Source organism: Odocoileus virginianus, unplaced genomic scaffold, assembly GCF_023699985.2.
Source record: "Odocoileus virginianus isolate 20LAN1187 ecotype Illinois unplaced genomic scaffold, Ovbor_1.2 Unplaced_Scaffold_26, whole genome shotgun sequence".
NCBI lineage: Eukaryota > Metazoa > Chordata > Mammalia > Artiodactyla > Cervidae > Odocoileus > Odocoileus virginianus.
In genome coordinates, this window is record NW_027224288.1 from 133,410 (window position 1) to 160,694 (window position 27,285).

A 27,285-nucleotide genomic window follows, 5' to 3' on the forward strand; every position below is an offset into this window, starting at 1 on the left:
AGCAAGCACATGTGTATCTGCCCTTAGGTATTCTGGGCATCTGGTTCATTTTAAATGATTAATTAGAGACTTTGCATCTCTCAGTAAAATGGGGATTTATTATTCTCTTGACATACAAATAATTCATTCAGAGCATATATCAAATCAATAGAAATTTCACTATAATACAAATAAACTCACAGTAAGTTGAAAATTAAAATGGCATGCTTAATTAAAGACCCAGGACCCTCTCCTGCTAAAACTATAATTAGCTTTTGCCAAGCATGAAATAAAACACTATGACTTGACTTTATTCATTGACTATAAATCTCATCCTTCTGCATTAATTTTCTACCCTGTATTTCCTTTTACATTCTCTAGAGGAAAGAAAAAATGCTTATATATAATATGTCATATTTTAAGCATGTGTTATGATGCTTTTAAATGTACTACTTACATTTGTAAGTAGTAGCTCAATGACTAGTGAGCTATATTCTAAATGATCTGCCCCATTACAGTGACTTCAGATAATGTATTACTCCTTCTGAACAGGAGGAGGTTCTAGGCAAGTTCATGGTAGATTTTCCAGGTGCTGGAGAGATTCTATACATACGTGATTTTCTATCTTCATACTGATACTGCAAGAAGAGTTAATTATTCTCCACATGCACTTTATAGGTGAGGGAAACTGAATTTCAGTGAGGTTAAGAAATACACTCAAAGTCACACTTAGTAATTTTCTGCAGGAACCTCTGGGATAGATGTCAGATGAAGTTTGTTGCTATATTGTTCCAAGGTCCACAGCTTTTCCACTCTGCCCCAGGGAGGTGATAATTATATGGTTAATAATTACAGTAGCTAACATTCATTGGGGGAAGATCTCCTGGGAGAGGGCAGGGCAACCCACTCCAGTATTCTTTTTTTTTTTTTTTTTTTGAGAGGCTATAAACATATTTTTATTTGGAATGCTTTTCTTCTATCTAATTTAAATGATATATATAAAGAAACATTATTCAACCTTTAAAAAGAAGGAAATTCTGCATTTGTGACAACATGTATTCAGTTGCTAAGTCATGTCGAACTCTGTGACCCCATGGACTGCAGCTCGCCAGGTTTACTTGTCATTCACAATCTCCCAGAGCTTGTGGAGAATCCCTATGGACAGAGGAGCCTGGGGGGCTACGGTCCAAAAGGTCGCAAAGAGTCAGACATGAGTGAAGCGACTTAGCACAACACACACAACATGGATTGGGGCTTCCCAGGTGGCACAGTGGTAAAGAATCCGCCTGCCAATGTAGGAGATGTAAGAGACACAGGTTTGATTCCTGGGTTGGGACCGGTCCCCGGGAAAGGAAATGACAACCCACTCCAGTATTCTTGCCTGGAAAATTCTAAGGACAGAGGAGCCCAGTAGGCTACAGTCCAAGCAGTCACAAAGAGTTGAGCCGAGCACAACATTTACTGAGAAACTGAAAATGACCAGGCAGGTATATGTTGTTGAATCTCCAACAACCTTATGATTAAGACATCAAGATTTAGAGAAGGAAAGGAATTTACCTAAGATCATGTAATAAATAGTCAACCTAAGTGAGACACAAATCTCCACTCTCCTAAATTCTGACCTCCAACTGTAAACAGATAACTACCCTCAATATATGTTCTGCTATAATACGAAGGTATGAAGTGAGGGGAGAAAAAAATAAAGTTCAGGTTGTTTTGTTTATTTTCTTAATTTGGCAGCTCACATACTTCCTTTAGACTTTTGCAAAACTCATAAAACTGAAATAATGATCTTTTCGATATTTAAATGTTAAATGCTTTTAGAAAGAATCATTCCAAGTGATGCAGATGTTTCAATTTACTGGTGACTCTTTTTTAGAGGTAAATTGACTGGGTTTTTTTTTTCTTTATTTTATGAACCATTTAAAAAAGTCTTTATTGAATTTGCTGTAATACAGAGATTGAACCCACAACCCCTGCATTGGAAGGTGAAGCCTTAACTAGACTGCCAGAAAAGTTCCTATTAGTGATTTTGATTTTGCTTGCAGCATGAACTTTTATCTGGTTGGTATTGCACATTCTTACCCAAAGATAACAGGAATTCCTCTCTGGGTGGGCTGAATTAACAAAAGGCAGTAAAACAGCGAGGATAAGCTTATGATTTAGCTCCTGACATGGGTAAATGAGCCTTGCAATCTTTTATTCCTGGTGGCTCAGTATGTAAATGCATACCTTTGGCCTCTGCTAGGCATAAAAGCAAAATTAGAACATGCACAACAAGAAAAAAAAAAATCATGACTGCTACTGCACACAATTTTTTTAGAATTTGTTAAACTGTATAAGAAAACAGATGTATTATCCTTTTTATTTTTAAAAGAATTGCTGACCTTGTATTAAAAATTAAATTTCACATAGGACCAGTCACATGTTAGGTCCTAAATAATATCTGTTTTATGATCGAATGAATTTACATAACTTCAGTTTGTGCCTCATGCTCATTCCTTAGCGACAGAGTCAGGTATTTCACAGACGGTTAGCAGTAAGTCAGCGGCAGGGGCGGGCTGTCCAGACGTTTACCTGAACAGGGTCTGCACATTGACGATGGTTTTGGCATCCGCCATATAGTCTTCCTCGGCGCTCATGGTGCTTTCTTTGTCCACGACCACCATGTTGGCAGCAAAAGTCACTCCACACCTGAGTAAGTCATCGAGGCTTTGATAAAAATCAACAGAGAAAGGTGAACTTTCAATAAATCTCAGCATTCGGATGGTGCTGAAACTCACCTACCCACTCCCCACTGTTATAGGCATAGAGGTTACTGTTGTAGGTGGCTTGCATGGAGTGGACACTGAAAGATGTTGTGGGAACTAATACAATACAATATTCTCCAGAGATATGAAATAAATTGCATTTGGGGGTTCTTTATGCTTCATTAGATCTCAATAATTTCAAAGCATATGCATTAAGGATTTTCTTTAATAATATTTGTGAATTTTAGAAATAAAGCCTGAAAACACCAATTTTGCAAACAAACAGAATGAGAGCATGTTAGAATTTTGTTTTTACAGTTAGCATATTATTTCAGAAACATGGCATTTGCATTTTTTTTTTAATCTCTGAGGCACTTCTGGTAAGAATAGAAATGAACATATATTAATTTAGATGGTCAAGCCTAACAAGGAAATATATTTATTAGAGATATTTATTTTTAAATGTCTATTTATCTGTGTGAAACTATGTTTTATAGATTGGTTCTACACAGCCAAAAGCATGTAAAATATATAAATATGATTTGCTTTCAAGCCTACCTTTTAGACATTTTTTGAGCAACTGATTAAATGAATTAAATTTGTTGGTTGCAGGAAACAATTGGTAAACTAAGACACAAGTTCATATGAGTTACCATAGAGTCAGTCATCTCCCCTATCACTGATAAAAAATTTACCTAGCACTGAATTTAAAAACAATGTTATAGCAAAAGCTGAATCAGGAAAGCCCTTTCTCATTGCCTCTGCTTCACACAAATTTCAAAAATAGGACTGAATTGGAGAAGGGAGATTATACTCGAGTGAATGCAAGGGTATTCTAGGTTCAGAGTTGACTGAAGACAAATAAGAAGAATTGGGATAACTGATTTCTACATCTTCCAATTTAAAGTAAAAAGCGTAAAGCTCAAAGAGCAGTAGCTCCTTTTAGATTCTTAAATGGAACAGTTAATTCTCCTAAAGATTGTCTCAAACTGCATGATCCCTTGAATTAGCCATCTCACATTAGAGGGGATTATTTTCCTGTTACAGGAAGGCAAGAGGCAAGATTTCTTACTCTGTTAAATGGCGACAGAGTATTACCAAAGCTTTGAGTCCAAGATCCCCAGAAATAGTCCAGAAAAAATATTTTGCTTGAATCAGGCACAGTGTTCTATAGCAGGGGTTTTATGACTAAAACTGTGAAAACAGAATGTTATCCCAAATAAATTTCCTATGGTGAGAGGGTCCAGGACCATAATATCTAATCAATATGATGACCAAGTTTAAATCTCCAGGAATACTTCACTAGGGTGTTCCTTTTATCTAGGAAATTTATAATTATTCTTACATTTATTAAAATACTTTTTAAATGAAAGAAGAAGGTGAAAAGCAAATATGATCCCTTGGGGACCATAAAAATGATGCTAAATCTTATGGCTTCACACTCTATTATTATAGTGTTAATTCACTTTTTCATATTTCAGCTCTTATGATCTTTATTTCCCCCACTAAACAAATTGTCTATATAGGAAAAGGAAAAGTTAATGTAATAGAAGGTAATCTTGATCAAAAAATTATACACAGAAGTTGTAATAAAATGAATATTTCATCGTCAATAAATCAAGGAAGTTGAGACTTGACAAAAACACTTCACTATGAGAATATTTGTACTAAACAGTTACTAGCTAGCCAAACCTGTACATATCAGTTAATTCCATACTCAAAATACTAGTTTACACATAACATTGGCAAATGATTTTAGTAATTATTATTGAATATGAATTTAAATCTAAAGAAATTTATAGGATCTATAGATTATTAATACATTAGAGTGGCATTTTTGAGTCACATAGAAACTTTATTCTTCATGTTTTAACTTTAGCTTATTTGTATTCATTTAAAATTGCATTTTATTCTTTATCTTTTTAGTAGACTACCAATTTGTTTTTATAATTCTGTGTGTATCAGTTTCTTCCCACTATCTTATCTACAAAGACACTATTTTTAATTTAGCATGAGTGCTTTACACAGTTTGGCCACCAGATGGCGGCACAAGAAAAAGGTCAATATGGTTGAAAAAGTTACAGAGAATCTAACCGGCAATGTCTCTCTTTCTACCCTTCTCTAAGACTTCTTTTTTGAGGAGAACCAGAATGTAAAGCTATAAATATAGAGGAATGTTTGTGAAAGCGTTTTAATTCCTTCATAGATTTTGTTTGCTCATTTATGTTTAAGGAAAACGTCAAACATTAGCAGAAGAGAATACTATAGTGAATCTCCTGTACCAATTACCCAGTTTCAATAATCGGTGTCTTGTAGTCAATCCTGTTTCACCTCTGATCCTAGGAATTTGATCCTTCCCATTCTTCTTTTCCTCCCCATTAACACTTTTATAAAGGGAGAATTCATTTTAGTTTACATCAGAAAAGATGGATGAGAGGTTTATTTTGTATCTTTTAAATAAAATATCCTAATGAATTTTAATAGAATACTATTAATATCACATTACTAATGATAAAATATGGGTTGATTTCACTTTCATGGATTCAAATAGTAGTTTTAGTACCTCCATACTTTAATTAGTTGGTTAGTCTTATGACAGCAGTAATGTAAATTATATTAATGTAGTTGTTTAGTTGCTAACTTGTTTGCAACTCTTTTACAACCTCATGGAAAGCAGTCTGCCAGGCTCCTCTGTCCACGGGATTCTCCAGGCAAGAATACTGGAGTGGGTTGCCATTTCCTCCTCCAGAGGATCTTCTCAACCCAGGGATCGAACCTGCATCTCTCCTGCATTGGCAGGTGGATTCTTTACCACTGAGCTAGCAGGGAAACCCAGGCATATTCATGTAGAATGAAGGCTAAATGTGTGTTAATCTGTTTGGCCATTAATGTATCCACAGTCAATAAACACTCTCAAAGTTACAATGTAACTTTGAGAAATGTAAACACGGGAGTTCTCAGTGGATAACTTTCAGCATTTTATTTGCAATGCTCTGGCTGATGTTTTATAGAGTGGAAGATTAATACATTTTATAAGCATATTAGTTTTATGATCTTTTAATTTTAGCATTTGTTACAATGTCATGTTCATGCATATAAAGGAATTTGTATTTTAAAGCTGAAGGATCACACACATTTGACCTTTAATTAACAAATTATTAGAAATTACAGACTTCAATATGTTCTAAGAATGAACTAAGGAAATGCTCCAGTTAATAAATTTGACTTAAAAATGAGCATTTCCAAATTATGTTGAAGTTTTCCAAAAGCAACGGTACTGACACCAAATGCAGCACAGTGCTGAAGTTCTAGGTTTTCTCTGTCACATGTCAACAGTTACGAATCTTACTGCTGTAGATGGCACAGCACTGAAGTGGTTTTAGAAATGGAACAAGACTGACATGCAACAAGAGTTGTTTAACTCAACAACAGATTACTGCTTAGAGAGTTTGAATGCAAGACGTATGACACGAGAACACAAGCTCCACATGCAATGTAGGTCACATTCACAACACTGAAATGGCTAGTTGCACTCGACATGCAGCACCGGGCACAGCGCATGACAGGCACGGGACGCCACACTGGTGAGGGTGCCAAGGATTTCGTCACCTACTTGTCAATAGAGCCCACCATGTAGTAAACCATTGGAAACCAACAGATGGCATCCAGAAAGTGCATGTCTGGCCTAAGCAGCACATGGGTTACAAAATGAAACACAGTGTCACAACAGCGGCAGGCTTCCCGGAAGGAAGTAAGCTGACTCAGTTCTCATTTCCAATACTAAACGCCATTGACAAGATTAATTTTAAAGTGACTTTTCTCTTAACATTAATTTTAAAATGTCATTTTTACTTGTTACGAATAATACAAAGCACTCATTAATTAAAAGAAAAAGTCACATTTTTGCTTCCTAAATCAGAAACATTATGGCAATATTCTACAAAAACACCAAATTTATACTCTTAGTTTATGACTAAAAAGTCTTTCCAATGAGTTTGAAATTATTCATCCTGAGAAAGTCTTGTAAAATGGGAAACTAGTGACTTTTTTGATGATATAAAATATAAGAAACTAAATTAGTGTGTCTATCTAATTTTCTCTAAGAGATATACAGAATCACAACATGTCCCTTAATATATCAACATATGAATAAAAAATATAGTATATGTACCCATGCAATATATATGTGTGTGTGTGTGTGTGTATATATATATATATAAAATACAGAATTAAAATAAAAGTATTTCACCTTTTACGCTTTTCTCAATATACACTTTTTTTTTTCTCAATATACACTGTTGAGCAAATTGTATTACAACTGAAATCTTTACTCTTTAAGCACATTTGGGGAAAGACTCATAAACTTGGAAGCTTCCTTACAAATTACCTAATCCATTGCATTCATTTCATAAAGTTATCAATTCTTTCATTCATCTATTCACTCAGCATCTCTGAATTCAAAAGCTTTCCATAATAGACATTTTGGTATACTAAGGTGTATGCAAAATATATATATGTATCGTGTTAGCTTGTACTACAAGAAATAGAGTTTTTGTAACACATATGTAAAAGCACAAAATTATAGAATATACTGAAAAATAAGGAATGGGTTGCATTCGGGATACAAAATAGAGGAAATATTTAATTTGGATGTTGAAGGATGAGTAGGAAATGGACCAGGAAAGGGGGAGGAAAGAGGACTTCTAGGCAACGGGGAGCACAGCCCCGACAGCATCCCAGCCATTAGTCTCTCCTCCCTGATTCATTTCTTCCTGTTGATCAATTTCATCTCTCTTCATTTTAAAGAAAAATAATATTTAGTCCAGTGAATCATAAAAAGAAAACATCTAAAGAATCTCACTGTTGATGACATTCACACCATCATTCCTAAAAAGACTTCCTAGCCATTTTAAGTGGTCCCATATTACCACATATTATAAATGTACAACAATTCATTAAAAAAGAAAAACCTCAATTATTCAGTTTCTAAGTTATTTTCACTTTTATGCTATTAATCCCTGGAGTGACAAGCTATTTCTAACATCTTGCTATTATAAAAATTACGGCTCTGGACTTTTTTTGGTGACTTTTTTCCTAGCATTTGGTTTCATCATTTGCCCCAAAACATGCATAGAAGTTTTCCCATTAGTGAATCACAGGAAACAAATACTTTTAAAGCTCATGGTATAGATTGGTTTCACAAATAGAATCATATTTACTCCCAGGAGTGGTCTTGACTAGTGCCTGCCAATTCTTCTCTTTCTGGGTGCTGCTTCTGACAATTAGAAGGGATATTCACACTGCTCATTTCAGACCTATGTTTCCTGCCTGCCTTCTGGTTATAGAAGAAGATATTAGGATTTGAGTGACACAGGCTGGGACAGCACTGAGGTTCTGTGGTGCTTTCAAAGATCTTTTTGACTGTGTCATTTTGGTGGTCATTATTTCATCTCTCTTTGCTCTTACATAGTTCCAGTCAGATAACATGAATAGCTCAATAACTTACATAGCAGAATTACATTCATAATTCCTTGTTATTAATCACACAGCTATACCCTGTGTGAAATAATCTCCTAATTTTAAAAATCCAGATCATTTCCATTGTTTACACTTCCTTCTCTGACCATTTGTCCACTGTACATATCTGTCTTCCAAAGACTTGGAACAATAGTTGATGTTATTAAATACTTCAACTTAATAAAGATACCAAAAAGTTTTCTATGTGATGAGAAGTACTGGGGTCACAAGGAACAAAGTAAGTCTTTATGTTATGCCAACCCTTCTATTAGAGTTAAAACTGATGATCTGGCCTTTGCATTTTGTTGCTCTGCTGAGTAGAAATCATTCAAAGTACTTAAACATCAAAATTATGGCCTGTTGTTAGGAAACTTGTCAATCTTATAGACATGCCATTCTGCCACAAACATGCATTTATTATACAATGCACAAGCAATCTTTCAAATCTTTAGAAATTAGCATCTGTATTATGGCAGTACAGTTCATCCTTAGATGAATCCAGCAATGTTACAAGGCAAGGCAAGTCATCTGAAACATGGTAAATACATAATTCTGATGAAGTATATCATCAGTATATATGTAGGGAGTCTAGTATGCCATGTGCATGTGTGATCAGTCACTAAGTCCTGTCTGACTCTTTGCGACTCTATGGACTGTAGCCTGCTAAGCTCCTCTGTCCATGGGACTTTCCAGACAAGAATACTGGAATGGGTTGCCATTTCCTCCTCCAAGGTATCTTCCCAACCCAGTGATTGAACCCTGATCTCCTCTACCTCCTGCATTACAGGTGGATTCTTTACCACTTGAGTCACTGGTGAAGTCATACTTTGCAAAATTTGACTTGTATAGTAAATAGATCCACCCACTACTTCTACTGATAAAGGTGGCTTAAAAGGACACCTGAAATATAAGGAATATATCAATCATACATTCATATGTACTATGCCGACACACTTAAGTAAATTGGCAAAGGTCTTTATGGCACTAAACTGATTACTAAAGAAAAAGTGAGCACATCATTAATCAGTCTTATCTGTAATTCAGTTAATAAAGATGACTATTTATGAGTCCAAATATCTTTACAAAGATTTTCATTACAAAAATTGTGATTATACACAAGTATGAATTAACCAGTTAATGATAAGAAATGAAAAATTTTATGAAATTTCATGGATTTTCAAGTTGAAGATCATTATTCTCCATTTAACTAATAACTATAATAAACTTGGGGGCTTCCCTGGTGGCTCAGATGGTAAAGAATCTGCCTACAGTTCAGGAGACCTGGGTTCAATTCCTGGGTCAGGAAGATCCCTTGGAGAAGGGAATGGCAACCCACTCCAGTATTCTTGCCTGGAGAATCCCACGGTCAGAGAAACCTGGAGGGCTACAGTCCATTGGGCTGCAAAGAGTTGAACACAGTTGAGCAACTAACACTATTATAAACTCAATTTTTTAAATTTCAAATTCAAAAATGTATGAGACAGTTTATTTTGCTAGCATTTCATAATCCCACTTTTAAGCTTATTTCTCCCTTAAAAATGAAGTAGCATTTTAATTTCAACAATGTGAAATAAATTTCCCTTTTTTCTGTTGTTGTTAATTGGGTTTTCACAGAAACTCACCCATTAGTTTGAATAGTGACAATGCTACAAGGTAGGAAAACTACATTTCTGGACTGGCTTTCATGAGTCAGATACTATACTAGTGCTCCATATACATTATTTTATATAATTGCAAAATAAGATAAATGTTCTCATTTTACAAATGAGGAAATTGAGGCTTACAGAAATTCGGTAACATACAGCCTATCAAGAGGGTCAGCTTAGATCTTATTTCAGACCTGTGTGAGTCTAAGGCTTGAATGTTTTTAATAAGGACCCTGATACATCAGACGGTTTACCATTACTTTTGAAATAAGCTGAACTGAAGCTTACTTGTAACTATATGTGCAGAGAAGACTGATTTAGTAAAGGGATAGTTAAACAAGATGTTGTAAAATTTAAGAAGGTGAGCCTGAATCTTGTACTTTAAATCAGCGTAGCTTTGGGTAATATATTCCAAAGTTTTTTTGACTCACTTTTCCATCTCTCATATGAAATGGTATCATCAGATGACTAGATGACCTTTAAGGTTGAAGTGGTAATCAAAATGTTTACAATCAGTATGGTGCCACAACAGAATAGAACAGATGGCCAACCAATCAGAACTGAGACAAGTTTTGATGAACCAGTATCCAGTGCAAGATTAGCATATGAAATGCAGAAGGCGTTTTAGTTGGAAACATTATGAACATTTACTTTGACATATCATGTATGTGAATATCATAAATTTAATTTACATTTTAAATCCCATATTTGTGGCATCTGTTTTTTACATTGAATTAACTGGTTTTTCCACTGAATCTCCTAAGTAGACATGCATTGACATTATTTTTAACAATGTTCACATTCATTTAAAATAAAGTCAAATCCCACTAAACTAACTAGTAATTGTAGAAGTGTGTGTAATTATTAGTGTGTAAATTCTTATAATCCAGAAATATTTTAAAGAAGAAAGCATCATATTTCTTTATAATACTGTAGGATAGATTGAAAAATACTAGCCACAGCAGAGAAAAAAGTTCTTTAAAACAGTTTCAGTGTTTTTTTTTTTTTTAAAAAGAGGATTGCACGAAACTTCCTGGAACATTATTTACTGGTGTTCATTCTTGTTTCCTCATTCTCAATCAAAGGAACAGAGAACAACAAATAAAATTGTTTGACACCACTTTTGGGAAATACACAGGATGCTAGTCAATTTTACAGATAGCACTTTTATCCCAACTCTTTGAAGAAAAGTCAAACCCACTAAAATTATTTAACAGAAGTCATGTGAATAGTTGGATTTCAAACTGTAAGTCCTTAGGAAAGCAAACAAAAATACTTAAGTGCAAAATAACCTAAAGTTAAAATATTCTTGTTTGACAATTGATAGATAATGTATTTTTGCATATGTCAAAAACCCATTAACTAAAGTAAGATCACATAGGCGAAAGAACAATGAGCTATGAATTGTAGAGAAGGTTCTAATCCTAGAATCGACCTTGGAAAAAGTCACATAACTTCTTTGGCCTGTTCCTCCTTTCTATGAAATAAGAGACAGTGGTGCAATCAAGTCGCACAGGCCAATTTGTTTAAATGTTATTGTAATTTGTAAGCTTTGAGATCTTAAGCTGCTTGGTACATCTTTCTGAGGATAAATCATGCTACATGACATAGATATATTTTTTATAGAAATAAAACATGAAATAAAGTCTAAGTATCTACTGGGATGACCACCATGTAGTAAATGCTCAGCAATTCTGACTATAATGAACGAAGGTAGTGATAAAGATTATTAATTTTATTAAATGATCACTATGGTCTTATTTAGGTAAAATAATCTCTGATAAAAGCTACATGTATACTTATATTGAATTACTGACCAGTTTTCCAGTAACTAAGGGAAACTGAATTTTCAGATTTTTTGATTGATGATTGATCAGATTCAGGAATTAAGACTGTGGACACAACTGCTTGATTTTATAATTCTATTATACAGTCAATCAATAATGTAGTAATTGGGCATTTTGGTAACTTGTTAATTCAAAACCAAAGAGAAAGGAAATGATTTAGTCATGGCAATTCCGAAGCCTATGCAAGATATACAGGTTAAGAAACCTTAACTCCTGCCACCTGCTCACTGGGATAAGATGGGATTAGTGATTCTGAAATAAGATTGTTTAGGGAAACTAGGTATGGAAAAGGACAAAAGTAAACTCCATTCCAAATTTGGTGAGATTGACTCTTTTGCAAAGTACAATACTGTGATTTATAAGGAAGTGTGTAGTTGGCATTCACATTCAGATTCCTCACATATCTTTGGTCTTCACCACATTTTCTAGCTCACAACTCCCAAAACCCTTGGAATTTCCTGAGTGATAAGAGTCACGGGAGCATCTCCTATTAATAATATTTGGTCTCTTCTCCTCCTGAAAACACTTCAGAGACATGAAGGTGAAATGGGTGTCTTGTTCTTCATAACAAGCCTCTTTCCAGGACAGCTGGGTTTACGTTAATGAAGTGACATTTGGAATGTAGCTAAGGACGGAGGCTGTTTGCCAGAGAAGCCAGCCTGAATAGAGTGTGGGAACTTCAGTCCCACCTCCTGACTTTTGGGGAAAGGATAGGGGCAAGAGATTGAGTTTAATTACCAATGACCAATGATTTAGTCAATTGTGCCTATGTAATGAATCTTCCACCAAAACCCCAAAAAGACACAGTTCAAAGAAATTTCAGGCTGGTGAACAGGTAGAGATTTGGTGACAGTGATGCTCTTTCCCCATGCCTTGCCCTGTGCATCTCTTCCACCCAGTTTTTCCTAGTTATATGCCTTTATAATAAGCTGGCAATCCAGTCAGTAAAATGTTTATCTGAATTCTGTGAGCTGCTCTACCAAATAACTTGACCAGTAGGTGTTGGTGGAACCTCTGAGTTACAGCCAGTTGGTCAGAAGTACAGGTAACAACCTGGACTTGCAACTGGCATCAAAGTTCATGGAGGGAGTCGCTGAAACTTCCAGCCTGTTGTTGTTCAGTCGCTGAGTTGTGTCCCACTATTTGTGACCCCATGGACTGCAGCACTCCAGGCTCCCCTGTCCTTCATCATCTCCCAGAGTTTGTTGAAACTCATGCCCATTGAGTTGGTGATGTTATCCATCACCTTATCCTCTGCCACCCCTTTCTCCTCCTGCCCCCAATCTTTCCCAGCACCAGGGTCTTTTTAAGTCTACAGCTGACCGGTTATAAGGCGATAACCTGGCTTCTGATGGCCTTCTGGAATGGGAGTGGGGAACTTTTGTAGAACTGAAACTTCAACTTGGGAAGCTAATGCTACTTTTTTTCTATTTCTGGGTAGACAGTGTCAGAACTGAGTTGAATTCCCCCAGAACTGAGCTGGAGTCCTGAGAACTGCTTGTTGGAGGTGTGGAAAAACTCTCTCTTTCTCTCTCTCTCTCTCTCTCTCTCTCACACACACACACACACACACACACATTGAAATTGGGTCCCAGAACCCAATTAGGAGTTTTGTACATCAGGACCAGGAATTATACCTTGAAATAATGTAAAGAAGGTGAAAGAATAATTTTTACCCATAGCTTTACACAGGGATGCTGTAGGCACAGTTCTACTTATTCTTTTTTTTTTTCAAGCCTCTTCCACTCTGCTTCTCTGTATTCTGAGGCCTGAGTTGACCCACTTTAATCCAATCCATAGGACATGGGAACTCATGGTCTAAGTCATGCATGAATTGCACAAGCATGTATGCTTAGTCATATCTAAATCTTTGTGACCTTATAGACTGTAGCCTTGCAGGCTCCTCTGTCCAAGAGATTCTCCTGGCAAGAATGCTGGAGTGGGTTGCCATTTCCTCCTCCAGGGGATCTTCCCCACCCACCAGATTGTTTACTACTGAGTCACCTGCTCTAAGTCAATCAGCTTGTAAATACCCCTGCATTTTTAAGGGACTGGACACACCACCCCATAGGCAAAAAGAGCCAGCATCTGACACTTCTGAGTTCATACAGTGGATGAGCATCTCCTGTGTGTCAGATCATCTCCTTCCAGAGATGCTCCATAATTAGGGGTATAGCCCAAGGCCTTACAGGTGCTCGGGCACCATGTTCTATCACCCTAGCCACCCAGTAACTACTCTTATCCTGCTAGGATTTGCTTTATTAAACTTTCATTTCATCTGACACTGGGTCTAAATTTTTGTTTTCCTACATCTGCCCTAAATTTATGTCACCTTTCCTTGGATGCCAAAAGGGTATCAAAAAAGCACTGAATCATCATCAGACCTGAAAGTTCTTCAACTGAAACCTCTAGAGGTGTGCTCAAGTTTTAGAGTTGATTATCACTGAGATTCTGATGCTAAAAAGAGATGCATCCATGAGAATCTTGATATTCATATATTCAGAATAAATAATGTCATGAATTTATATCGGGGAGTTATCTCTGTTTTGAGAAAATTCTTTTCATGAATTTTAAAAGCAGAGACAAGGCAGTGGATGTTGGCCTCATTTAGCTTATCCCCAAATTTGCATCACTTTAGAAATTAAGAGGAGAATTGGAGGATGTTAAACTATGGTATTGATTTAAGGACCATCTGCTACTAATTTGAGTCAGAGAGAGAAATATCGTAATTTTAGCACACACACAATGGATTTGACCACAGCATTCGGTGATGTATATTTATATCTGTATAAGGATCTTGAAATTTTTAAATAGTCTTTTTTCATAAGAGTATATTAATCAAACATTTTCTAAAGAAAAGAACATGGTAAAGTGTAAACTATTCATGTTATGTTACAGGATATATGTTTTAACAGTGAAAGAATCATAAGAAACAATGATGTGTTATAATATGACATAAAATGGATCATTAATATGCTTCTCTGATAATTAATGGTTCTTTACAAAGACAACAAAATTGTCCACTTTTGGCAGAGATTTTCCAGGCTAGTAGATTAATTTAAGGAAAATAACTGTAATTATTTCAGTGGCATGTTTCCCACTGGTAGAGAGATGACCATTTGCAAAAATAGTCTTAAATAAAAGGCTCAGAGTACTCTTGTTATGTTTTAAGTTGTATATGTGAAACATAATCATACTCAATGATTGTTTTGTACCACAGCACAAAATATATCTCCCATATATGCCATAATGTTTCTGACTTAAAATATTCTAAATTTAATTCTATATTAAATTATTTTTGATAAAATATTAACAAATTTTTCTCTTGCTCGTGTATTTTAAGATATACTTACAGGTTATCCAATAGCAGTATTACGGGGTTAAGTTCTTTCTTTGGTCTATAATAAGCCCTGAGAGGAACAATAAAATTATACAATCCATTTCCAGCTGTTTCAGCTGCAACTATAATTAGCTTATTTTTGAATCCATAGGCTTTTGCGTCCTCATAGTAGTTATGCTGGCAACTCTAGAGAAGAAAAATTATACACAGAAATACCATTTTTATACTCCACTAAAATTGGGTGAAAAAATTTAGGAGACAAACAAATGTGAAATTAGTCCATCCTGGTGAATCCTTTGTTTTCTAATCAATTTGAAAATAGTTGCACTTTTCTATGCCTAATTCTCCAGCCTGAAGGTATACATGGACAAAACCAATGAATTCCAGGTAGGCAGCCTGATTTGAGGGAATGAAAAGGCAGTGATATGTGTGTACACACATTCTGCTGCAAAGCGGAACTTGCCACTAGATGACATCTGGGTATCAATATTAAAGAATCATCACAATGTATACATATATCAAAGCATCATGCTAAATACCTCAAATATACATAATTTTATTTGTCAACCATAATCCACAAAAGCTGGAAAAATAATCTACCTCTGAGTTTTATTTCCAGAAATAGAGTAACATTATAACTAAGTAACGCTGCAACATTCCAAGAACTGAATACCAAAAGGATAGATATTGAAAGGGATTTTTTCATTAAAAAACAAACAAACAGAAAAACTGTAATTGTCTAAAAGCATACCTGAGCTGGCAAGATAATGATGTAAATATTCAAAAGTAAAATACTAATACTAACAACAACAAGAACAGCATAATAACACATTACTGAAATGTATTTCCTGAGGGTATTTTGCTACTTCCAAGGGAGCTAGAATTTACTGGACTTGGCATTATTAAATCAAGATCCTTTTAAATAAAATTATCTGCCTGGAGAACTGCTTTAGCATTCTGGTTTTTTAAACTTTATATCTTTATGTAGGTTTCTTTTTATTTAGGCTGAGATTAGTTGATTCTCTGTGGATTCATTATCAACTCTGGAATATTCTCTGCCTTTATTCCTGAATAAAAACTTGCAAAAAATGAGGTACCTCGAATCAGCAGAATCAATAAGCAACAGAATTAGACTCACAAATATTACAGACTTCCTTGTTACTAGATTCAGAATAGAAAATGAACATGTTTACTATGTTTACAGAAATAAAAGAGAACAAGAGGATATTGGAAATATTTGGGTAGATGTTTAAAAAATTACAAATACTCTAGTCTGGAATTAAAAGGTATCACAACTTAAAACAGAAATTCAAAAAATGATTTAAATTGCACATTCTGTTCATCTGAAAGGATCAATTGCATGACTGAGTTGAAGCAATTATTCAGAATACAGGGAGAAGAGAGAAAGTAGTATGGAAAAAATTAAGGTGTGTGAGAAGACAGTATGATAATGTCTAATACACATGCAAACAGAATGTCTGACAAAAAGGTAAGAACCACTATTAATGTAAAGATTGACTAAGGCTTTTCTAGAATTAACAAAGCATGCAAATCACTAGGTTCTGAAAACCCAATGAATCCTAATCCAAATAAATAAAGAGAAATCCAGGGTCATACACAGTGTCATACTGCAGGACAATCAAGACAAGAAGAAGACCTTAAAAGCAGCCATAGAGAAAAGAGAACTGTACCTACAAGAAACACACATTAGAACGGTGGCTGACTTCTCACCAGCAGTGTGCAGCACAGAAGGCAGTGAATGAAACCCTAACATGTTGAAAGGAAAAAAAAAAATTCAGAACCTGGAATTGGATACCCAGCCAAACTAATCTCTAGGAAGGAGGACAAAATAAGGACATATCTAGAAAACTGAAATGGAAAGAATTTATCACTATAGGATTTCATTAGCAGGGTTTCTAAAGCTGTCATCATGAAAGTGGAAAGATCAATCCAGAAGGAAGAATGAAGGCATAAGAAAGAACAGAGTGCAGGAGATGATAAAGGAGAAGGGCAGTAGGTCCCCACTGGAAGTACCACTGGAGAACTGTGAAGTACAAACAGGATCTGAGGCCACATAAATTTAGGTCCTTTACAAAGAGATCATGGAAGAAGAAGGTGCCAGGTTGGGGCTGAGATTATTAAAGTACTTCATTTTTATGAGATCAAGGGAGGAAACTGAACTACTTTAGGAAATTTAGAAGCAGCATAATTAGCAAGAAAAAAATAACACAAGGATATAACATGGAAATTATTATTGATAAACCTTGTCCAGGAAGGAGCCTACTGATGCTCATGTAAAGCAGACTGAGCAACAAAATCCTTGCTCACAGACTCCACAGATGCAGCAGTGTTATCTGCCTAACCCCACCCCCAAATCACAAAGTGGACACTCATTTACAGAGCAGACTACCACCTCCAACCAGACTCAGTTCAGTTCAGTCGCTCAGTTGTGTCCGACTCTTTGTGTCCCCATGTACTGCAGCATGACACACCTTCTGTCCATCACCAACTCCTGGAGTTTACTCAAACTCATGTCCATTCAACCATCTCATCCTCTGTGGACCCTTTTTCCTCTCTCCTTCAATCTTTCCCAGCATCAAGGTTTTTTCAAATGAGTCAGTTCTTCCCATAAGGTGGCCAAAGTATTGGAGTTTCAGCTTCAGCATCAGTCTTTCCAATGAATATTCAGGACCGATTTCCTTCAGGATGGCCTGGTTGTATCTCCTTGTGATCCAAGAGACACTCAAGAGTATTCTCCAACAGCACAGTTCAAAAGTATCAATTCTTCAGCATTCAGCTTTCTTTATACTCCAACTCTCACATCCATACATGACTACTGGAAAACCATAGCTTTGACTAGACAGACCTTTGTTGGCAAAGGAATGTCTCTGCTTTTTAATATGCTGTCTAGGTTGGTCATAACTTTTCTTCCAAGGAGCAAGTGTCTTTTAATTTCATGGCTGCAGTCACCATCTACAGTGATTTCAGAGCCCCCCAAAATAAAGTCTGCCACTGTTTCCACTGTTTCCCCATCTATTTGCCATGAAGTGATGGGACTAGATGCCAGATTTTCATTTTCTGAATGCTGTTTTAAGCCAGCTTTTTCACTCTTCTCTTTCACTTTCATCAAGAGGCTCTTTAGTTCTTCTTCACTTTCTGCCATAAGGTGGTGTCATCTGCATATCTGAAGTTATTGATATTTCTCCTGACAATCTTGATTCCAGCTTGTGCTTCATCCAGCCCAGCGTTTCTCATGATGTACTCTGCATAGAAGTTAAATAAGCAGGGTGACAATATACAGCCTTGATGTACTCCTTTCCCTATTTGGAACCAGTCTGTTGTTCCATGTCCAGTTCTAACTGTTGCTTCCTGACCTGCATACAAATTTCTCAAGAGGCAGGTCAGGTGGTCTGGTATTCCCATCTCTTTCAGAATTTTCCACAGTTGTGATCCACACACTCAAAGGCTTTGACATAGTCAATAAAGCAGAAGTAGATATTTTTCTGGAACTCCTTTGCTTTATTGATGATCCAATGGATGTTGGCAATTTGATCTCTGGTTCATCTGCCTTTTGTAAATCCAGCTTGAACATCTGGAAGTTCACGGTTTAAGTACTATCGAAGCCTGGCTTGGAGAATTTTGAGCATTACTTTGCTAGCGTGTGAGATGAGTGCAACTGTGTGGTCATTTGAGCATTCTTTGGCATTGCGTTTCTTTGGATTGGAATGAAAACTGACCTTTTCCAGTCCTGTGGCCCTGCTGAGTTTTCCAAATTTTCTGGCATATTGAGTGCAGCACTTTCAAAGCATCATCTTTCAGGATTTGAAATAGCTCAACTGGAATTCCATCACCTCCACTAGCTTTGTTTGTAGTGATGCTTTCTAAGGCCCACTTGACTTTGCATTCCAGGATGTCTGACTCTAGGTGAGTGATCATGCCATCGTGATTATCTGGGTAGTGAAGATCTTTTTTGTACAGTTCTTCTGTGTATTCTTGCCACCTCTTCTTAATATCTTCTGCTTCTGTTAGATCCATACCATTTCTGTCCTTTATTGTGCCCATCTTTGCATGAAATGTTCCCTTGGTATCTCTAATTTTCTTAAAGAGATCTCTAGTCTTTCCCATTCTGTTGTTTTCCTCTATTTCTTTGCACTGATCACTGAGGAAGGCTTTGTATCTCTCCTAGCTGTTCTTTGGAACACTGCATTCAAATGGGTATATCTTCCTTTTCTCCTTTGCCTTTCGCTTCTCTTTTCACAGCTATTTGTAAGGCCTCCTCAGAAAACTATTTTGCCTTTTTGCAATTCTCTTTCTTTGGGATATTCTTGATCACTGACTCCGGTACAATGTCACAAACCTCCATCCACGGTTCTTCAGGCAGTCTGTCTATCAGATTTCATCCCTTGAATCTGTCTCTCTCTTCCACTGTATAATCACAAAGGATTTGATCTAGTGGTTTTCCCTACTTTCTTCAATTTAACTCTGAATTTGGCATTAAGGAATTATGATCTGAGCCACAGTCAGCTCCCGGTCTTGTTTTTGCTCAATGTATAGAGCTTCTCCATGTTTGGCTGTAAAGAATATAATCAGTCTGATTTCGGTATTGACCATCTGGTGATGTCCATGTGTAGAGTCTTCTCTTGTGTTGTTGGAAGAGTGTGTTTGCTATGACCAGTGTGTTCTCTTGGCAAAACTCTGTTAGTCTTTGCCCTGCTTCATTTTGTACTCCAAGGCCAAATTTGCCTGTTACTCCAGGTGTTTCTTGACTTCCTACTTATATTTACATTCCAGTCCCCTATAATGAAAAGGACATCTTTTTTGGGTGTTAGTTCTAGAAGGTCTTGTAGGTTTTCATAGAACTGTTCAACTTCAGCTTCTTCAGCATTACTGGTCAGGACATAGATTACTGTGATATTGAATGGTTTGCCTTGGAAACTAACAGAGATCATTCTGTTGTTTTTGAGATTGCATCCAAGTACTGCATTTCAGACATTTTTGTTGACTATGATGGCTACTCCATTCCTTCTAAGAGATGGCACCAACCAGACTGGTGCCAGCTAAAGAATGGATCATCCCAGATGTCATAGACTAATCAACAACAGTTGGAAATTTCTCCTTCTTAGAGACTAATTGTCATCTTTTGACTCTGAAAGTCTCCATTTCTCCTCCAACAAGACTCACCTCTGAAAGCCTAGCTTTTTCTTGTATCAGGTTCCCTGCTTGGTAGTTTAGTCACTAAGTCATGTTCAGCTCTTGGGACCCAATGGACTGTAGCCTGCCAGGCTCCTATGGTCCATGGCATTCTCCAGGCAAGAATATTCAAGTTGGTTTCCTTCTCCAGGCGATCTTCTTGACCCAAGGAATGAACCTGCATCTCCTGCATTACAGGCAAATCCTTTATGGAATGAGAGCCAGGGAAGCCCAAAAGGTCAACCTTGCCCAAACAGTGACTTGAACCCTGGACCCTCAGATTAAAAGTATGATGATCTACTGACTGATCTCTCCTGGGCTCCCTGCTTGTGGTAAGTCGCTCAGTCGTGTCTAATTCTTTGCGACCCCATGATCTGCAGCCAGCCAGACTCCTCTGTCCATGAGATTCTCCAGGCAAGAATACTGGAGTGGGTTACCATACCCTTCTCTGGGGATCTTCCCAACCCAGGGATTGAATCCGGGTCTCCTGCATTGCAGGAGGATTCCCTACCATGTGAGCCGTCAAGGGAGAGCTGAATGACTAAACACTCACAGAGAGATGGAAACTGCTATTTAATGATAAAGTTATCCCTCTGAACTGTAAAGCCTGTAAGCATAGAGCTGCCATTTTTATACCAGATAACTCCAAAATTGAGAATCAAAGAAGAAATTCCTGGTTAGAATTAGTGGCATGTTTTAATTTCTGGGAGGTGGGGAGTTGCAGAGTGTTCTTTTTAATGTGCTTTCTTATTCATTAGGAAGGCAAATCCTTGCACAGGGCATGCCCAATGGCCATGCTGTGAAAGAGATAAAAATGCCCGCTTTCTTACAATGTTTCTGTTTTGGATGATTCCTCCTGAACATCAGCCAGGAACCAAAAACCAGTATAAAATCTTCAGAGAAGGAGTCATTAAACAAGACACCTCCAGTCTAGTCAATAATGAATCTTTGTGAACAACACATGGACTACCTAACTTGCATCACATCAAGCAATTTCACTTTGAGATTTGAGGCAAAAATGCCTAGTAAAGTACATAGAGCATATTTGGCCAAAATGATCTGAGGAGGACTCTGGTTTGTGACTCTGGCACCTTTGTTTTCCTTTTAAAAACATGACTGATCAACTCCTCAAGTACATCAGTGGAGGGTAAAGCACCGAGGTAATCCTGCTGCTGCTGCTGCTGCTAAGTCGCATCAGTCGTGTCCGACTCTGTGCGACCCCATAGACGGCAGCCCACCAGGCTCCCCTGTCCCTGGGATTCTCCAGGCAAGAACACTGGAGTGGGTTGCCATTTCCTTCTCCAATGCATGAAAGTGAAAAGTGAAAGTGAAGTCGCTCAGTTGTGTCCGACTCTTAGCGACCCCATGGACTGCAGCCTACCAGGCTCCTCCCTCCATGGGATTTTCCAGGCAAGAGTACTGGAGTGGGGTGCCATTGCCTTCTCTGGGGGTAATCATTAGTGCAGTATAAAAGAGTAAAATTCACCACGTTATGTATTACATTTACATTTGAAAGATAATACTCTATAAACATATTTCAGTCAAAAAATTGTACAGAATTATTTAAATGCATGCAACTACACGATGCCATCATTTTAGTTTTACAGAAAATAACAGCCCCAAATGCTTACCTTGTCTAGTCTTAAGCAGCAAAATGGTACTTTTTCACCCGAAGGAGATGACAAAAAGTGGGTGAACTTCCTATGTATGGAGAGTAAGGTGGGTAGCCTTTAGCGTATCTGTAAAACAATATGAAATGCCTAATTACCTTGAATAATGCAGGCAAAGTCTGACAAATCAGTTGTAGTCACATTTCTCACTTTGATAAAGTTAGATGTAGTAACGCTTTGTATTGCAATTATATTTTGATAAAGAAACAATTTGGAACAAGGGCCATGGACCAAAGCTGACTCATCACATGGTTTTGTGAACTAGTTTTCATATGTTTAAATGGTTGGAAAAAGTCAAAAGAAGAGTACTATTTCATCTCATGTGAACATTAAATGAAATTTAAATTTCAGCGTCCACAACTGAAAGTCTGTCAGAATACGGCCATGCTCACTCACCTCTTCAGAAACAGAGTTGAATAGTTGAAGCAAAGACCATAAAGTCTAAAATATTTACTAACTGGTCCTTTCCAATCTTCAGTTTAAAAGATTTAGAAAGATTTTAGAAAATAGCAATGTTAATTTTATTAAAACATATTTAAAGCTAAATTCATTATTATGATTCACTCTATCAATATTCATGAGTCATGATTTTTTATTTTTTTAAGAAAAAAAGAGTAAATGGTTGAGTGAACTATTCCATTAGACCCACACCAAAACCAGAGTTATTGGTGAAATAATGTTTAAATATTATCAAAGATATTTGGTTTGTTTATTGACTTTATAAGATAGTCACCTGCACATTATGGCTATAAAATTTTCAAAGTGAAGCTATCAAAGTAATAGCATAAATGAAAATTAAGAGGTAAAAGACAGTTTAGTGGAGGAAAAGTTCTTTTATCCAATATGAAAGCTCTATTTTGATGAAGAAAATTTATCTTTCAAACCAAGAAATTTCAAACCTAGTTAGAACTGTTTTTCAGACATCATTAACTAAGAGAGTAAAATGGAGAATATTGTGCAAATTTAGAAGTTGACAGTCTTCTCTATTACTTCAATGTCTTTTTCATTTTTCTAGAAATAAAAAATATTCCACCTCTCAATTTTTCTGAAGTACATGTAAAGAAAGAATTTCTATCACAGCACCATTTCTAGAAATATACTGGTGGTCAAACTGCTCCTTCTTCCTATCAAATATTTCATAAATCTATTTGAGTATTATTAATTTCTTAGAGAGTGAAATTGTCTTCTGTGGATATGTCTAAGTTTCTTGTAATAAATATTTGAAAGTGTAATAATATGTAATTTATGTAATAAATAAATATGTATTTATTTATTATATACAAATAAATACATGCATACAAATACATAATATTTATTTCAAATAAATATTTGAAAGAATATTTGAAAGATTAACAGAAGGATTTTTTTACGTTCCAATTATATTTCAGTATATTTTAGCTCAATTCAACATTAACTGAACTTCTATGATATGAAAAATATTAGAAGTGCCTGGGTGATGTTACCGTTACCACCAGACTAGTACTACACCTAATAGTAACTGATACTCACTGAATGCTTACTCTGCACAAACCATTGTTCTAAGTACATTCCTCCATTATCTCAATTAATCTTCATATGAACCCTATTTACAGATAAAGCATTGTAGGTCAGATGATTTTAAACAAAGCCACTGGTACACAACCAGCATAAAGTGAAACTGCCAAGGGACACAAATTCCTTTGGACCCCACTGTTAAGGCAGTCGAACACTGTGCTTCCCTTAAGATATACCAACATAATACATGAATAAGACAAGTAAACAAACTCTACTCTAGGCTAAAATGTGACCAATACCTTAAATATTGATACTATTTATTATGGAATCTTAGTTAAGAGAACTGAACTTCATTTATTCATTCATTCAAAACATTACTGATGTATATTAAATAAAAAAGATTGCTGAATGCTGAGACAGACAAGAGCTTAATGGAAGAAGCTGCATTACATGTTGCTAAATTGATTGAGCTTCAATATGGAAGTAGAAAAACAAACTAAAGGTATAAGTTATGTTACAATTTAATAAAAGCATTATTACTTATTTTTAATAAAAAAATGAAAAATACAAACTGCACCCTTAAAGAAAAAAATGTAAAATGTGATGTAGATTTATCATGGAAATACTGATATGCATATTTTTTTTCTTTAAGGATAAAGGCTAACATAGAGAAAAATGAAGCTGTAAATAGCTGTTGAAGCCAGAAATTCAAGGGCTTAGAATATTTTATCATCAAGAGAGATATTGACTAATAAGAAGAGTGTTTTGGCAGAAGTATGTAGGACTGATTCTGGGATGTCCAGAAGGGAAGGACATTAGTTTTTCATGGCAAGCACAAGTCCCAGTAAACCTTACAAACATACTCCAAGTTCGAGGACATTTCTTCATCTGGTGTAGTTTCATCTTCTGATTGGTCACTTAGAAGCTCACATGTTTGAATTGATGACGTGTCTGCAACCTCTAAAACGGGAGCAATGCTGGGTCTTCTGACTTCTTTACTTCCCTCTGTAGGAAGAGACAGGGTAGGGCCACTTGCAGATCTGCAGCTCGTGTCTTGCAAGTCTATGGCCACAGTACCTGGAACAACGAGAAATGAAAATCCATCAAAGAGTTTGCCACCTATAGGACAGCAATCACTTAATGATTAAAGTCAGATGAAGCACAGTCAGTATAACCAGGAAATATACTATGCACTGTTTACCCTTTAATCTCAAAAGTGATTTACTTCTTTTTAGTTTGAGCATTTTTGCCCACAGGGATAAAAAATTCTGTATTTGTGCAAAAGTGTATTTGGTACAACTAGGTCTATAGTATGAAACATAAGATTTGTGAAATCATGAAACACTTAGACATTTAAATTTTAAAAATTGTTTAAATTTATATTTGTTTAAAACTAATGAAAATTTTTGATCCATTTCACTTTTATAGATCTCTCATTATATCTTTTCTCCTTATATTGTTGAGTTATCTTTCTTTTACTCATTTATAACTACTTTTTAATATTAGAATAATTAATGTTTATTAATATTTATTAAGCCCTTCTCTGTGGCAAGCACAATTCTAGGCACTCAAGATATCCAACGAATAAGGCAGACAATGTTCCTATGCATATGGATTTGTCTTTAAGATAATCAAATGGACAAAGAAATGGAAAAACTAATTCTCAATAATGCTAAATACTATGCAGAAAATAAAACAGAATTATGTTACATGATGTAGTATAGGGGGGACAGGAAGCAGGGGAGAGGATGAACTTTTCACCCAGTGATGAGAAGCTATACTCCAAAATCATTACATTTGATTTCTTGACATAAAAAGAAAATCGTGAGCACACGTCATGGAAATGCTTTGAGGCAGTAAGAACAGAAAATTTAAATAACTTAAGGCTTTGAATCCTTGGAATACTCAAGGAACAGTAAATGGAAGAAACAAATTCCTCTGATATTTTTAAGTAACATTTAAAAATTAGTATAAACATTAATTTATGGAAATTGATGCAAAATTTATGGAAAGTGGCTGTCTCTCCCTTTCTGAAGAAAAAAATCAATCTAACAGATGACTGCCACCATATTTCACAACCACTGACTTCATTTATGTATTTATGGAAAGCTGGCCATCCTTCTGAAAGCCCTGAGTCTCCATTTTGTTTTATTCTTTGAAGCAGCTATTAAAACGCTCTCCATTTCCTTAAAACTTCTGTCTGATCTTACAACCTTCTTCACTGTAAGAGCCTGAGACTTTAAAGGGAGGAAAAAACCTCAGGGGTCTTAGCATCTCTTTCTCTGTAGCATGGACAAAGAAGTCAGCAACTGAATTCTAAAAACCTCTGAGAAATACCTTGATGCTAGGAAAGGCCGAGAGCAGGAGGAGAAGGGGGTGACAGAGGACAAGATGGTTGAATGGCATCACCGACTCAGTGGATATGAGTTTGAGCAAGCTCTGGAAGTTGGTGATGGACAGGGAAGCCTGGTGTGCTGCAGTCATGGGGTTGCAAAGATCAGACATGACTGAACAACAACAACACAGAAGAAGGGATTAAAAGGCAATGTTTCTGAATGTGAGAGTTGATAGAACCAAGACTGGGGAGACCATCTGGGTATTCCTCAATATTGAAATAAATGTGGGACTCAAGTTTCAGAGGCTAGGACCTCTGAAAATACTGTACATGACACTCAGATTGGGGGGAGAGGGAGCCTGGTGTGTCTGCTGTTAATGGGGAAGACTCCTGTGAGGAGCACGACACAATGTGTCTAAAATGACCATGCCCGAGAAAACAATGTGATGACCACCATATCCGAGCAAAGGTAAAAGTGGTTGGCATCAGAAACTGTACACTCCAGTAACTTTTTGGCACCACAAATAAGGATTAATTTATACTTCAATCCATCTTGGGAGGGAGATGAGGATCCTAGAGAAAATGAGATTAAATTTTCCATTAATCAGGTGAGTGGATCTGATTAAACATTAAATTTTATAAATTTGATTCATCAAAATAAAACCATATATGATCTGTATCCTAATATTATAAATTAAAATCCACATTTATGACATTTATCCTCTGCAGATGACCACATTGTATAATTCAGAGGGAAAAGTAGTCTTCTGAAGTAAGATTATTTTTATCTTTTGAAAGAAAGCTGTCTTTCTATTGAAGAAATCCTTCATTCCCTATCTTCAACCAAGTAAACAAGAAAGTTTCAGCAAACTTTTCTCCTTTTATTTCTGTTTGGAAGGAAAGAGACACACCCACATTTATGTAAAACTCAACCCTACTCTTGTTTTGAGAATTAAATCCCCACCTACTTCCCAAGGAGCCATGTTCTCTGAATTTCACCCCCTCCCAAATATATGTCTCCACATCACTTCCAACTACCTCCTTATCATCTTCCTGCTCAACACAGGAAACTTGGTGACTTCCTGATAATTCTGCCCACTCTGATATTTGGCACCAAGCTGAGTATGGGGGGATGTGATCATGAGAAAGTCAAAATTTAGCAGGGAAAACACAGTTTTAAAAGCAATTTCAATTACAGAAACAATTTCTTCTTTGAACCTTTCCTTCCCCTAACAAAACCTGGCTCTTCTCTGACATCTCTCCTTGAAATTCTGAAGGTTGCAACACTGAAAGAGTGCCTGTGTTTTAGAAGTGGGGAAATACCCTCAAGGTTCTCACTGCCTCTTTCAGAGCATTTTCCCTTCACCCCTTATGATATCCCAGCTCTGTGTCATTCATCTTCAGAGTCCATTACCCACTGTCTTTCACTGTTTTCCTTATATACCAACCCTGTGTTGTCTTACTTAGTTTTGTTTTTAATGGAAGTAAGTTGACTTACTATCTTATATTAGTTTCAG

General features: G+C 36.2%; 1 protein-coding gene across 1 annotated transcript in view; it reads right to left on the bottom strand.

Annotated features, from left to right (window-relative positions):
- Positions 1-27,285, bottom strand: part of LOC110124645 (potassium channel subfamily T member 2-like) — a 129,309-nt gene that overhangs the window by 88,060 nt on the left and 13,964 nt on the right. Inside the window, 7 exon segments of the mRNA XM_070463091.1 lie at positions 2,557-2,691; positions 6,343-6,414; positions 15,093-15,265; positions 21,901-21,933; positions 21,936-22,008; positions 24,297-24,510; positions 26,267-26,341. Of these exon segments, the coding sequence (XP_070319192.1) occupies positions 2,557-2,691; positions 6,343-6,414; positions 15,093-15,265; positions 21,901-21,933; positions 21,936-22,008; positions 24,297-24,510; positions 26,267-26,341 (775 nt within the window).